This window comes from Mauremys mutica, chromosome 13 (genome assembly GCF_020497125.1).
Source record: "Mauremys mutica isolate MM-2020 ecotype Southern chromosome 13, ASM2049712v1, whole genome shotgun sequence".
NCBI lineage: Eukaryota > Metazoa > Chordata > Testudines > Geoemydidae > Mauremys > Mauremys mutica.
In genome coordinates this window covers 25,341,846-25,357,292 of record NC_059084.1, presented here as the reverse complement: position 1 = coordinate 25,357,292, position 15,447 = coordinate 25,341,846, and the positions used below count along the sequence as shown (strand labels likewise).

General features: G+C 49.9%; 1 protein-coding gene across 4 annotated transcripts in view; it reads right to left on the bottom strand.

Annotated features, from left to right (window-relative positions):
• The window catches only part of GGT7 (gamma-glutamyltransferase 7), a 50,305-nt gene extending 36,330 nt beyond the window's left edge, over positions 1-13,975 (bottom strand). For 2 of the 4 annotated variants that reach the window (XM_044984636.1, XM_044984639.1), the window contains exons 1-2: positions 12,617-12,826; positions 1,990-2,216 (exon numbers count right to left, since the gene is read on the bottom strand). In XM_044984636.1, the coding sequence (XP_044840571.1) occupies positions 1,990-2,216; positions 12,617-12,800 (411 nt within the window). In that variant the 5' untranslated portion in view covers positions 12,801-12,826. Of the gene's footprint in view, positions 1-1,989; positions 2,217-12,616; positions 12,827-13,776; positions 13,871-13,955 lie in introns of those variants that run through there. The other 2 variants (XM_044984638.1, XM_044984637.1) reach the window with 2 other exon arrangements.
• Positions 13,976-15,447: the final 1,472 nt, after the last annotated feature.

The following is a 15,447-nucleotide window of genomic DNA, read 5'->3' as shown; positions in this document are numbered from 1 at the left end:
CAAAATCCCATACAAAACTTAAGAAAACAACAAGGCAGACATCACAAGCAATGCCCACAGCACGGCCCTCATTTCCCCAACACACCTAAACACAACCCCCATAGCAGGGCCCCATCCTCACACAAACACAATCCCTGCAGCAGGGCCCCCCATCCCCGTGCACACACCTAAACACAACCCCTGCAGCAGCCCCTCACACCTCCCATCACCCCTATGCACCTAAACAAAACACCATAGCAGGGCCCCCATCCCCACCACCACACCTAAACACAACCCCTGTAGCAGGGCCACCCATCACCCCCATGCACCTAAATAAAACCCCATAGCAGGGCCCCCATCCCCACCACCACACCTAAACACAACCCCCATGGCAGGGCCTCCATCCCCACCACCACACCTAAACATAACCCCTGTAATAGGGCCACCCATCACCCCCATGCAGCTAAACAAAACCCCATAGCAGGGCCCCCATCCCCACCACCACCACACCTAAACACAACCCCTGCAGCAGGGCCTTCCCATCACCACCATGCACCGAAACAAAACCCCATAGCAGGGCCCCCCATCCCCGTGTACACACCTAAACACAGGGGCGGCTCTAGGCATTTTGCCACCCCAAGCACCGCAGGCAGGCTGCCTTTGGTGACTTGCCTGCGGGAGGTCCCCGGTCCCGCGAATTCGGCGGCAGCCTGCGGTAGGTCCGCCGAAGCCGCGGGACCAGCGGACCCTCCGCAGGCATGCTGCCGAAGGCAACCTGCCTGCCGCCCTCACGGCGACCGGCAGAGCGCCCCTCGCGGCTTGCCGCCCCAAGCACGGGCTTGGCGTGCTGGTGCCTGGAGCTGCCCCTGCCTAAACACAACCCCTGCAGCAGGGCCTAGCTATTTGTCAAGGATGATCAGGAAACAGTTTGCTTTTACTATGTTCAGCACCTAGGTACAGTTCTCTAATTGTGGGCACTCTAACAATACAGCACAGACAGACAGACAGGTGGTTAGACAGACGGCTATCTAAACAGATATCTGTTGCAAATGAACTCTGTGCATCAGCAAGAGTCCAAATGATTGAAAGAGCAAGGATGCTCCTTTCCTATTCTGAGACCTGCCCCAGGACGTCTAGTCAGGACCTCCCACCTCATTGAGCAGTATGGGGAGGACAGTGTGGTCAAGACCCACTGTCATCTGTTTGCGACACACACACCCCATTACACGACATCACAGCACACTAGTAAATGTTCTGTAGCCTATTTTGTCAAAGCAACAAAGTCTTAGTAAAATGGGCCCACACAGCAGTGCTGGCTTTCCTGTGAAACCCTTGCGGTGAAGTGGGGAGAAACGGCCAGTGTGTAAAATATGAAGCACAGGCAGGGAATAGCAGGGGGTTCCTCTGTAGTTTAAACCATTACACTGCCTAGTCCCAGTTAAAAATTATATCCCTAAATGACAGATGCCCCACACAATATACAGACCAGCAACACTATCATTTCGCCCTGTGATTGTCAGAAAAGTGACTGTGTACCAAAGGTGCCTTCTGCCTTAATAACAGAGCTGCTGACTACATTTTTTCAGGTCTAGGTTTTTCTCCTGTTTGAACCACAGAGCCAACCAGGGCAGGATGAGCTGGATTCTATTCTCTCCAGTGCATCATCACCAAAACCTCACAGATAAATCTGGTTGCATAATCTCTGGCCGCATCGATGATGCAAGAGCAGAGAGAACCCAGCTTGACTCTCAGATCCAGCAGGGACCTTACAGCACGGGCTGGTAGAAAAAGCTTTTGCTGTGTAAACGGTTCTGATCTGATGTGGAATCATTGAGAGGGAATCGGTATGGAGGCTCCCAATCTCAATTCTACAGTCCCTTTTTGGCATTACCAGCATTTGCTGGGTGTCTTAATTGCTGAGAGCAAAGGAGGAAGCTGTAGTGCCCAGCAACCAATTCTTCCCATAGCTAGATTGTCCTATTTTTTTTTAAAAAAAAAGCCTCCACTTACCTGTGGGTCCCCAAAGTAGATCTGCATGATCAGGGCCACTGTGACTCCCATCGCAAAGGTTAAGCAGGCCGTGATGATCACAGTCAGCCCATCCTGGCGGCAGCTGCAGTCCGCAGAGAATGGGTCTTTGCTGGTCTCCCGCAGCGGCGAGACATCCTGACTGCCCATCTCCGATGAAGATGATGGCAGGCGCTGGAGGCGAGCTGATTTCAGGAAAGAATCTGGATCTTCAGAGGCAGGGAGGAAAGGGAATGAGGGTTAGGTATTGAGGAAGCTTGGGTTCTTATTCCAGTGCATAAGCTGAATTAGCATTACATCTGTACCTGTTCCAACAAAGTGATTATCTTCCCTATTGAGCTTTCAATAGATTTTCTGGCTCAAATACTGCTCTGGGTCGTTTTACTCCTACCTTCCTTTAACACCTGTTAGCCTTAAGGGGGCTTTTCCCTGTAGATGGTGAGATTTGGACAGGTAACTTGTCTGAATTTTGCTTGATGCAGCAGATGGATGGATAGACCGAGGGCACCAACATTTCCAGCAATGAACCCACGATTAGTGCCTTTTTAGGCTTGGTTGTAACACAGATCCCATGTTATTCTGCTTGCAGACCAGTCTCAGAAACGCTGCAGAAGATGCAGTTAAGACCAAAAACCCCATCAATATTACTTGGGCCCTGTGCTTAAGGTAAAGCAACTTAATCAAACATACCCACATCAAAATAGTAGAGGGAATAGGGGAACTCTACCTACCTGTCTGTCTGTCTAGGGTACATTAGTGGTTCACAGCAACTCAACTAAACCTAACAGCATTCAGGAGGCAAGGAGACTGTTTCAGTTTCCCACTACTTAAGCTTTCGAACAACGATGAGAAGAAACGCAAAATCTGGTGACTCGGTGTAATTACAATATCAGAAATGATACACCCAACAGAAGGAGGCCCTGTGTCCCACTGCCAGGCTCAGGGCCGGCTCCAGCGTTTTTGCCGCCCCAAGCAGCAGGGGAAAAAAAAAAGCAGCGATCGGCGGCACTTTGGCGGCAGCTCTATAGCCACCACTTCATTCTTCGGCGGCAGGTCCTTCCCTTGGAGAGGGACTGAAGGACCCGCCGCCAAATTGCCGCCGAAAAGCCAGACGTGCCACCCCTTCCCACTGGCCGCCCCAAGCACCTGCTTGCAGCGCTGGTGCCTTGAGCCAGCTCTGGCCAGGCTTTAACTGGGAGAAAAAGGCCAGAACAGCAAACAAAGTGCACATCACTTCCACAGGCTTTTGAAAACAATTTACCTTACTGTTCAACGTCCTTCAAATCTATATTTTCTTCCTCTGTTATTTTCACAAGGTTGATGAATGTGAGAAGATCCTGCACAGAGGGCATTACCTGGGAGTTAATAGCCACTTGGGACCTGGGCCCGACTCAGCTGCTATTTAAATCCTACTTCAAATAGAGATTTATATTCACACTGGCCAGTGGTGTGCTGTCACCAGCATTTCCTGCTCAAACACACTCCAATTGGCTGAGATGAGGTCATGTGCTCAGAGGAAATTTTACACCATTCCAAGATTGACCACATTATTTACCACTTAGTTTAAAAAAAAAAGTCAGCCAATGGTGACTATGTCCTAGCCAGTGATTGGCTGAGATTAATTACATGGGCCTATCACAACCAATCCAATTATCTATGGTCATCTAAGAGTGGGACCTTTCAGTGCTCTCCTGTTCCTTTCCCTCTCCGGGTGGTTCTGGGGGAGTGGGTATTAGAGCTGTTACAGTCATCTTCCGTGTGCTTCCTCTCTTGTTCAGGTGAAGCAAGTTCCTCTTGCGTTGCAAGTGCTGGCATCGTCAGAGCTCAGGTGCAGCTAGGGTTGCCAACAGTCCCTTATTACAAGGGACGTCCCTTATTTTTCCATCTCTGTACAACGAGATCGGGAGTTGCTGAGTGCTGCAAAAAGCAAGAAATACCCCTGGCGAAAGTAGGTAAGCACTGCTTATTGATAATAATAATGATTATGCATAGGGTCAGATTCTCCTCCCACTTATACCAGGTGCTCACCAGTGAAACACCATTGATTCGAATGGGATCACTCCTGGTTTGCACTAGTGTGAGAGGAGAGTAGGCCCAGAGACGCCTTTGGAAAGTTCCTGGACAGCATCCCAGCCTGGAGAATGCTAGGACATGCTCAGCAAGAAACCAGCGTCAGAGACACAAGAGGTGTTCTGCAGAAGTGAACTGGCTGGCAGCACCTACAGCAGAGAAAGGAGGTGTCGGGGGGGAGGACTGTGGATGGAAGAGAAGAGCTGTTCTCTTGTCCTGTGATAAAAAGGCTGCATATTAACTGGAGAACAAGTTAACAAGTAGAACAATTGGCTCTTGGTTTGAATGTGTGATCAGCAGGCCTCCTGCAGCTGAGTACTACCTGCAACTAGCAGTCATGTGTATTAACCCAAGGGGCAGCAGGGTTCCACGCATCTCCCTGGCAAAGAGAGAGAGGCACAGAGCTGCCACCAGTCACTGCAGGGGGAAGAGACTGGCCAAGAGGGGCTTCTGCCCCGGGGGTCTAGGCCAGGAGCCCTGAGACATTCTCTGTCAGTCTGTAACTGTCGCTTTTTTTCCCTCTTGAGCCTAAAGCTATTTCTGTGGGATGAGCAGATTGGGATGAGGGGACCCTGGGTCAGCAATGCTGAAGCAGGTTGGCTGGGGCAGCCCAAGAGAGGGGAGGGAATGGGGTGGAGGGGTGATCTGGAAAATAATAAAAAAAAACCAAATGTAACAAGTTGTGCCCCTCTGCCCTTTTATTTCACTCAGATGTTGTCTGTCTGGGACTGTCTGTCACTCTTGCCAATGTGACCTGTAAACTCTTTGAGGCAAGGCCTGTCTCTTCCTATATGGTTGTACAGCACCTAGCCCAGTGAGGGTCCTCGTCCTGACTAGGGCCTTTGGGCACCACTGTAATATAAATGATTAATAAAATACATAATATGCCCCAACTCCAGTCAGTAACTAACTCAATGAGCTAAGAGGGAGAATGGCTGCTGGCAGCCTGGTCTCTGCCCCATTTGTCAGGGGAGCAGGAATAGTCTGGGGCTAATGTTAGGCTGTCCCTGCTCATCCTGTACTAAGGACACATTCCCCTGTCCTCACGGAAGGGCTTGGCTCACTTACTAAGCCAAGCTGAACAGGTGGAGATGAAAGGCCCCAATTAACCTCTTAATGTCTCTACCAGCCTCCTTCCAAGTGCTTCTGGGGAAGACAGCAGTTATGACCTTCCAGGTCCTGTCTCATTCCTGACATTTTAAAACCACTAAGCCAAATTGAGACCTGGGGTAAACAGGTGCAACTCCCCTGGGGTCAGGATGGGCCCCAATTCTAATCTCAGTTGCACTGCAGTAAACCAGGAGTAACTGCACTGGAGTCAATAAAGTTCTTCTTACACCAATCTCACCGTAACTCAGGAGTAAGGCCACTGCCAAGGCAAAGCATGAGAGATCAAGCTTGGCCTACTATATTTATTTGCCAACTTATAAAAGAACCCTTATCCCCGAAGGCGGGAGGGCTCCACCTACGGCCCACAAGCCATACACAGCTCACCAGAGCATTTCATAAGATCCCAGCCTGCTTCGACACAATATTCTAACAGCCGATTGATTCATTAGCTTTTTGTGATAGCGTGTACATCATTTTTCCTGTTTTCTATAATTGATACACATTTTAGGCACTCATTTCTTTATTTGTTTTTAAATAGACAATACTGCACATAGAAACAACCTATCTAAATACATACGAAACAAGACGAACAAACTAATAATCAGTACAGGTGACTTGAAATCATATTGAATCTGTTTGGCCCTCACAAGGTGGTGCTTAGGTTTCTGTGACCCTCCTGTGTAATAAGGCTGGGCACCATTGCCCTAAGGTCTAAGCACCTGTACAACCTTCAACCAAGACATGACTCGTTAATAGTACCAGACAATAGCTCAGTCAAAACCCTCCTCCTGCATTTCATCTCTGGAGACCAGGGCTGCAATCCTGCCTCAGGTCACCCATGGAACCGTGTTTGATGTTCTCATCTGAGTCCCCAGTGGATGTTGGTCCATAGCAAAGAAACCCCACACAGTGCAACACAGCTGGGTGCCTCTTCTCAACAGGAGCTCAAGATGGACAGAGTGAGCCAGGGCTGAGGTGGGCGGGCAGTGGCTGTGTATAGGCTGGGGCAATGGGAAGAGGCCCAAGACTGGAACATCAAGGGGTGCTGCAGGTCAGGATTGGGGTGCTTTGGCAGAGCTGTGTGGAAGCCCGGAATTGGAAGAGTAGAAGGGCACAGGTCAGAAGTGCAGCACATAAGCTGAACTGTATGGGGGGGCCCACAACTGGACTAGCAGGGGAGGTAATTACTCTTGTAGAGCTGGGGCAAATTGTGCACAACCCCTGTCTCCAGCCAGCATTCACACTTCTCTCAATTCCACCAGCACCACATTCACCTCTAGCAAGAAAATCAAATGACAAATACTGATGCTCTCTTACTTGGAGAATCAAAGCAGCAGGAATCTCTGTGCAAAACCATGGGTGTCTCCAATCTCAATGCTAAGCCAGGCTTCTCTTGTGCTACTATAGAGCTCTGGAAACAGAGACTGCAGGACTGAAAATTAGACCTCCGCCATGCCTATAGTTGGGATGACAGAGCTCAACACGTGCCCCTTTCTTCCCCCAATAAAACCCAGACCCTCAGCTCTCCTTCTACCCCTGCTCAAACACTGCCCATCACTTCAGAAGACACCTTCCTGTGGAGACTTTCATGGCAAACAGTTACACCAGGCAGGCCATTTGTTCCTTGGGGTCCCAGGAACTTCGACACCCCATGTATTATACACACAGGAGTGGGGCGGAGAGGTAAGAAAGTGAATGTGGGAGGGTTTTGCAACTGAAAAACAGGATTTGAGCACTTGCTAGTAAGGGGAATTTCAGCAACTGGTGGGGCTTTGGCATCTGGCATGAGAGAGTCAGGCTGTGGAGCTGGTCCCTAGGGAGGGTCCACGGGGAGTCAGTGTTCAGAGGAAGTTGAAGGTGAATGTAGGGAAAGGCAGCTGCAAGAGCACCACCCTCCAACAGATAAGGTCTGGTGTAACCACCTTTTAGCCCAGGGGTTCTCAAACTGGGGTCCTGACCCCTCAGGGGGTCCTGAGGTGGTTACATGGGGGTCGTGAGCTGTCAGCCCCAAGCCCACCCATGCATGGGGCTGACAGCCCAGAGCACCTCCAGCCCAGATCCACCCTTACCCCTGTTCACCTCAGCCCCGCTCCTCCTCCAAAGAAAGGACACCAAAATAGAAATGTGCTCAGAGTGCCATGTTTCCTAAGGCCAGCCCTAGGACTGAGACAGCATTAGAGGGTTTGATTAATTCAGCTGCTGAATAAACTGCATGAATGTGTTTTTAATTTATGGGGGGGGTCACATTCAGAGGCTTGCTGGGTGAAAGGGGTTGCCCATACAAAAGTTTGAGAACCACTTCTTTAGTCCATATGGTATCGGCCTGGCCCTCCACCGCTCAGAGCTTTTAAACCCTGTGTCACCCTGCAGCTTTTAATCCTTGTTTGCCCCTGTGACAGGCAAATAATCCGAATGCTGGGTGGGTGCACCGTGCCTGCTATCCAAGGATCTCGGAGACCTTCACAGGCATTAATGAATTCAGCCTCAAAACACAACTTGCAGGCGGGGATGCTCTTGTACCCCCCTGTGGAGATGGGGAAACCAGAGCATAGAGAGACGACCTTGGGCCAGTCCTGTCACACAGGGTGTCCATGGCAGAGTTGGGAACAGCAGCCTAAGAGAAAGGACAGTGGTTTGGGCACTAGCCCATGAGCTGGGTTCAATTTCCTGCTCTGCCACAGACTTCCTGTGTGAACCTAGGCAAGTCATTCGGCCTCAGTTTCCTATCCGTGAAAGGGGGATAACAGCAATGTCCTGCCTCACAGGGATGTTGTGAGGATAAAAATATTAATGACTGAGACGTGCTCAAATAATGCGGTAATTGGGGGGCAATATAAATATCTCAGAATCTAACCCTCCTGACTCCCCACCCTGGAGCTGCCTGTCTATAGGCTCAGAAAGATGGCGCTTGTCCGGTTCCATCTGATTCTCACTGGAAGGTGCTCTTCACAACCACAGGAAATACAATTTTTATTAAATGAGAGCTTAGATTGGGCAGACAATGAAGACCTAGATTACCACTTCCTCAATGTGCCAAATAATGTCTCCTACTTGGCACTGGCGAGTGCACAAGTAGATTTTTCAAAGCCACTTGATGTTACATTCATATAAGCGTTTATATTTTCATTTATACAGTGGAATAGGTGAGTAGGAACATGAAACATTCAAAAATGTCAGCTGTGCAATTGTGTAACAGATTTCTGCATGAAACTACTGCAGCACGGTGGGGAAATTCAGTACCTGTGCACACAAATAGCCAGATAGCACCACCAGGATAATGGCACACATCAAATCATAGAACTGTAGGGCTGGAAGGGGCCTCAAGAGGTCATCTAGGCCTGATGAGGCAGGACCAAGTATACCTAGACCAGGGGTCAGCAAGCTTTCAGCAGTGGTGTGCCGAGTCTTCATTTATTCACTCTGATTTAAGGTTTCATGTGCCAGTAATACATTTTAACATTTTTAGAAGGTCTCTTTCTATAAGTCTATAATATATAAACTAAACTATTGTTGTATGTAAAGTAAATAAGGTTTTTAAAATGTTTAAGAAGTTTCATTTAAAATTAAATGCAGAGCTCCCTGGAGTGGTGGCCAGGACCCAGGCAGTGTGAGTGCCACTGAAAATCAGCTCGTGTGCCACCTTCAGCATGCGTGCCATAAGTTGCCTACCCCTAACCTAGACCATCCCTGACAGGTGTTTGTCAAACCTGTTCTTAAAAACCTCCACAACCTCCCTTGGAACCCTATCCCAGTATTTAACTCCCTTTTAGTTAGAAAGTTTTTCCTAATATCTAACCTAAATATCCCTTGTTGCAGTTAAGCTGATGACCTCTTATCCTGCCTTCAGTGGCCCTGGAGAAGAACTCATCGCCCTCCTCTTCATAACAGTCCTTAACTTATTTGAAGACAGTGATCAGGTCCCCCCAGTCTTCTTTTCTCAAGACTAAACATGCCTGGTTTTTTATCCTTCCCTCAGAGATCAGGTTTTCTAAACCAAAATTTTGTTGCCCTTCTCTGGACTCTTTCCAACTTGTCCACATCTTTCCTAAAGTGTGACACCCAAACAGGACACAGAACTCCAGCTGAGGCCTCACCAGTGCTGAGTAGAGCAGGACAATTACCTCCTTTGTCTTACATATAATGCTCCTGTTAACACACCCCATAATGATGTTAACCTTTGTCACAGATGCATCACACTGGTGGCTCATATTCAATTTGTGACCCACTATAACCCCCAGATCTTTTTCTGCAGTATTACTGCCCAGCCAGTTATTCCCCATTTTGTAGCTTTATATTTCATTTTGCCTTCCTAAGTGTAGCAATTACCCTTTGTCTTTATTGAATTTCATCTTGTTGATTTCAGACCAGTTCTCCAATTTGTCAAGGTCATGTTGAATCCTGTCCTCCAAAGTCCTAGCAACCCCCTCCCAGCTTAGTGTCATCTGCAGATTTTATCAGCATACTCTCCACTCCAGCATCCAAGCCAGCAATGAAAATATTGAATAGCACTGGACCCAGGACAGACCCCTGTGGGACCTCGCTACATAGGTGAGGCATGAAATTGTGCTTGCATTTTGCACACACAGTGATATACCTAAAGTTTTTGAAAAATCTTTCCCATAGATTCCAAGGTAAAGTAACCAAGGGGACATTTCTCTCTTGGACCTGAAAGTGAGTGCAACCTGGAATGGCATGAAATGAAAATGGATGATGAAAACTTAGTACACCTCTACCTCGATATAATGCTGTCCTCGGGAGCCAAAAAATCTTATAGGTGAAAGCGCGTTATATTGAACTTGCTTTGATCCACCGGAGTGCGCGGCCCCTCCCCCCCCGGAGCACTGCTTTACCGCGTTATATCTGAATTGGCGTTATAGTGGGTCGCGTTATATCGGGGTAGAGAATGTGATCAAGGAAATGAAAAGGTAAAAACTGTGACCACTTGCAAATTAGCTTTCAGTCCTCAAAGTCAGTGGGTCAAAGACTTGACTGGGAGCTATACAAAACAGTCCTTGCCTTGACAGAGAGATGCATGCATAGATATTTGTTCTCACTCTGGTGACCCAGTGGTAGCAGCCCTGACCTGATAGTGACCAGTCATCACTGGGAACCAAATACTTTGCTGGTTTGAGAGAGGGGAGCAACAGCTAGTCACATGCATCATTGTCACATCAGGATGCTATTAATGAACTAGGGGCCAAATTAATCCCTAGTGTACATCTACTAACATCAACAGAGTCTACGGAACTCTTTATAGTTACACTGGGGATGAATCTGACCTACAGTCTCTATACCACCTGGTTTCACTTAGACATGAGTTGGAGCTGGGGGTGTGTGGGGCAGGGGTTAGGCACAGAGGCGGTGCTGGGGCAGGTGGAGGGAGTCAATTTGGATCCATTGGAGAAAAATATGACTTTGATCATCTGTAAAGAAACAATTTTTTTTAAAAAAGAGTTTATCAAGAATAATTTAAAACCCAGCTAATTTTATTAAAACCAGGCAGTTGACAGGAACAATTCACAGCTGTTTGCAAGTGTCTATATGTCTTTGAAGCTGGTATTGCACTACCAAACCGGAGACCCCAGCAAACTAAAGTGGGAAACTGGGCAGAGGATGGTAAAGACGATGACACAGGATCTTAGCAAGACCCTTCTGAGCCTAATAAGATATAGAGAATACTAATAATTAAGAATAAAAAGGGTAGTGACATTCCAAGTGCTTGGTGTGACTGAGATGGGGAGATGGGAGGATAGACTGATGCATGGGTATGAGGATGCTTGGATGAAGGGATAATGCAGGATAGTAATGAACTAAGTGAAGGGGCTGGTAAGAGTGAGGGGAATAGAGAGAAGGGTAACACAAAAACAGATGGGATGTTCCCCTGGGAAAGGCTGAAATGCCAGGTTCGGTTGCCTAAATGCTAGAAGAGTCTGAGAGAGAGAGAGACTGACCAAGTGTGGTATTTTGGGGGAAAATGAGTAACAGGACATAACTGTGTTTTAATTACAACTCCAAACTATTTCCAAGGATTCAGCATGGATCAAGGACATGGTTCAGTCTTGTCTACACTACAAGACCAAGCTGTACTTCAACCATCTTGGGAGACAGCCACATTATAAGAAGTGATCACTGGGGTGGGTGGATCTGGGCAGTATCTGCCATGTTCTGGCTGGCAGCAGGAGGTAGGTTTGGGCCTGCCTGCTGTCAGAGAGCGCCCCACTCCCCAGAAGCTGGGCTTCGCCTGTGTTCTGGGAGCTTCCCTCCCTGCATGAGGAGATTCCCCACTGCACAGGGAAATCCTACCCCCAAGGGAGTGGGCCCTGGCCGGCTAGCCCACTGCCCTGCAAGGTGAGGGACCATCAGCAGCCCAGCCACTGAAAAGTGTCAAGTCCTGTGTGAATTGAGGGGAGGAAAGAGGTGGTCCCCTCGGCAGATCCCTGAAGGGCAGGGGAAAGACCAGTCAGCCAAACCCTGAAGACCGTGGGTGAAAGAACACCCAACCCTATTCCCCAAAAGGCTCCAAGAGTGAATTCTGAGTGGAGCCAGGGCCAGGGGCTTTCGCAGGACCAGAAACTGAGGGGGCTAGTGAGGGGTGGGTGGCCTGGTCCAGGGTGACCAAGGGATTTGGAGCAGCCGAAATGGGAGTGCTGGAGTCTTTGGGAGTCAGACCAGGAGAGGAGTGGGGGCGAGAGAGGGAGGCAGCAGTGAAGGGGGATGGAGGGAGTGAGACAGCAGTGAGAAGAGGCACTGAGAGGAGAGATGGAGGCAGCAATGAGGGAAGGGGCTGAGGATGGTGGTGAAGCACTGGAATGGGTTGCCTAGGGAGGTGGTGAATCTCCTTCCTTAGAGGTTTTTAAGGACAGGCTTGATGAAGCCCTGGCTGGGATGATTTAGTTGGGGTTGGTCCTGCTTTGAGCAGGGGGTTGGACTAGATGACCTCCTGAGGTCCCTTCCAACCCTGAGATTCTATGAAATGAAGGGATCAGAAGAAGCAGAAAATAGGGAAGGGGGGAAGGCGGGAGCAGCAGGGGGGGGTGCCCATGCAGGGGGCGGGGTGCTTGGCGGGCTGCAGGCAGGGATAGCGAGGGGTGCATGGCTTGGTGCAATGGGGGGGGTGCAGGTGGGCGAAGCTGGATACAGAACCGTGTGAAGGGTTGATGTGCAGCCGCGGCTGGAGGCGGGCGGGGGAAGGGGGCCCGGGCCTGGAGGGGTTGGCTGCGGGGGCTGCCGGCGGGGAGGGAGGGCAGCAGGGATACAGGGAGCAAAGCAGGGCCCTCGGAGCCGGGCGGCTGCAGGGCTGGCTGGAGAGAGGCGGCGGGGGCGGGAGGGATGCAGCGATGGAGGGATGCAGGAGGCGGGAGGGACCGGAGGCGAGGAAGGATGCTCGGGCGGGGCGGGGGCGCCGGGGCTGCCGGCCGGCTCCTCTCACCCGTGTCCTGCTCTCCCAGGAACGCGTCCTCCTCCTTCCTGGAGCGCAGGCAGCCCTCGGCCGCCGCGCCGGCCGGCTCCTCCTCGGGCAGGCGGGGGAAGCTGGTGATGCTCATGTAGTCCACGGGCGAGTAGGCGCCTAGGGTGCTCTGCTGGCTCGCCTCCTTCTCCACGGCCGCGGCCATCCTGCCCCGGCTCGGCCCGGCCCGGCCCGGCTCCGCTCCGGAAGTGACTGAGGCCAGCGGCGGGGAGGGGAAGGAGGAGCGGGCGCCCAGCCCCCGGCTGCGTAGCGCAGGGACAACAGGTGCCCGGGATCCGCCTCTGCAAGAGAAAGGCCCCGGGGATCTCGCACCTGTGAGGGGGGATCCCCCAGCCTCTGCAGCTGGCCCTGCCCCCGGGGAGGGGAGATACAGCTGCTCACCACCAGGAATCCAGCTATTATCCCTGCATGGGAGCAGCGCCCCTGTTGCTGGACTGGGGGCATCCAAGGCACGTTCACCCCCCTTTCTGCACCCCCTCCCCACAGCCAAAGATACCGCCGGGAGTCAGGGGCCATGGATTGTCCAAGGGAGCTGGGTGCCTACCTGCCTCTTGCGCTGTGTGGCTAACCAGGCCAGGTGAGCCCCAGGCCCTTTGCAGTCGGGGGGCATTCTGCCAGGGCCTGCATGGTGCCAGGATTTCAGCCCCAGGGTCAGTCCGGGCTGAGCAGATGTGACCCCAGTACCACCAGGGGCACAGACTGCACCTGCCTTACGGGAGCTGCCCTGGTAGAAATGTGTTACCGAACCACCCGGCTCAGCCTTTGTACAGGCCTCAGACACTGGGTAGCAGCATAATTAGCTGAACTTGTTCTTCCCAGAGCCCCATGGTTGTGTCTTCTGGCCCAAGCTGCTGGCCTTGCAGGGTTGTTTCCATTATGATGCTCCGGGTATGTTGTTTGGTGCAATCCTGTTTATAGATGAAGGATAGACACACCGGCCTGGTTCCCTGAACACAGTAGAACCAAACAACAGGCAGTTTCCTTGCTCAGAAATCCCCAAGTTTGCCTTTCCAAAGTATTCCGTGCTCAAGGAGCTGTGTCTGTCTGCTTCTCTGGCTGGTGGTTGGCTTTCCTCTCAGGCACACAGCCTGCCAAACAACCCCACAGACCATACATCTTACCTTCTGCTCAGGCCTTGCCCTGTGGCCTATTGCCTTGGGCTGTAGCTTCTGTTGTTTCCAGCTCTCCCTCTACATAAAGGGGGTTACTTGCTACATCCACTGAGTCTGAAAGAAGAATGTTTAGCACACCTGTTGACTTTAACTGGGCTGATTGTCTAGCCTAGTGATCAGAGACTCACCTGATGGCAGCTGTAAGCACTTTCCAGCATAACAATATTTATCCTTTCCCCCTTCCTCTTAGGAAGGTTAGACCTGGGGCAGCCTGTGGCTTCTCACATCTTCTGTACAGACATATGGCCACAAAGCCTATGAGCCCCAGCCTGCAATGCTCCAGCTTATCTGAGCAGCCAGCCTAGCCAACTGGGCCACACACCTTTCAATATGGAACCTCAATTTGAGGCCAAAGAAGCCTTAAGATGCTTGGAATAGACACACAGGGCCACATCTTAAAACACCAGCTCCTAAATTGTACTTCCAACACCAACACATGTATCACAAACCAGACACGAGGTGTGCATGCACACAGAGGCTTGCACACAGACGTTCCCATACGCACATTCAATTGCATGTGTAGTGTGCACAGTTGCTTCTCCACAGCTGCTTGTTTCACATATATGACACACAGTTAAAGTGACTGTTTGCACAAGCAAGTTCTGTTCTGGGGTTCAGCTTAGCAAATGTGTCTGGAAACGTGACCCCTCCTGATAAGCATCGCAGACAGCGAGCAGCCCACAGCTGTCAACTTTTACATCCTGAAGGGGAACAAATCTAGAATTTTAACTAGAGTTTGCTGAAATATTTTCTCCACAATAAAAATCAAGAAAATTTCTCTCTTTTTGATCAGCTCGTTTAATCTCTTTTTACCCATCTGAACATTTTAATCTACATTTTTACTAATGTAATAAAATGTTGCAAATTATTAGCTCCATGACTTAGATTGGATTATTTTATAATTAAGTCCCACACAATGTGCCTGAACTGCAATGGCATCATTATATAAGCGATCAGAGGCTAATTGGTATGCACAATAAATGCACATTGTATTTTATGACTGAGCAACATAAACTAGCCTATGTATTCCCACGTAAATTATGATTACGGGTGCTACTTATTACAATAATTCATGTGCACAGTATGCAAAACTCCCACTGAATTAATTGACCAGAATGTTTTGTATTGTGGGTTACATCAAAACAGGTTCTACCATGTGAGACTCCACAAGATTTGCATAATAATTGGAGGGGGGAAATTTCATTGTCATGATGGGATTTAAATAGCCTTTAAGTGCATCCCAAAAGGACCAGATGGCTCAGGAGTGGGAGTGGGATAAAGAGCCTTTCATCTGCAACCTAGGTCAAATAGTGAATGAAACATTCCTTCTTTTTATTACACCTCTGTCCCAATATAACGCTGTTCTCGGGAGCCAAAAATTTTTACTGCGTTATAGGTGAAACCGCATTATATTGAACTTGCTTTGATCCTCTGGAGCGCGCAGCCCCGCTCCCCCCCCCCCCCCCGGAGTGCTGCTTTACCACGTTACATCCGAATTTGTGTTATATTGGGTCACGTTATATCGAGGTAGAGGTGTATTTGTTTTATTATAGCACCTAAAGTCTGCTCAGGATCAAGGTCCCATTGTGCCAGGTGCTGTACAAACATATAGGAAGACAC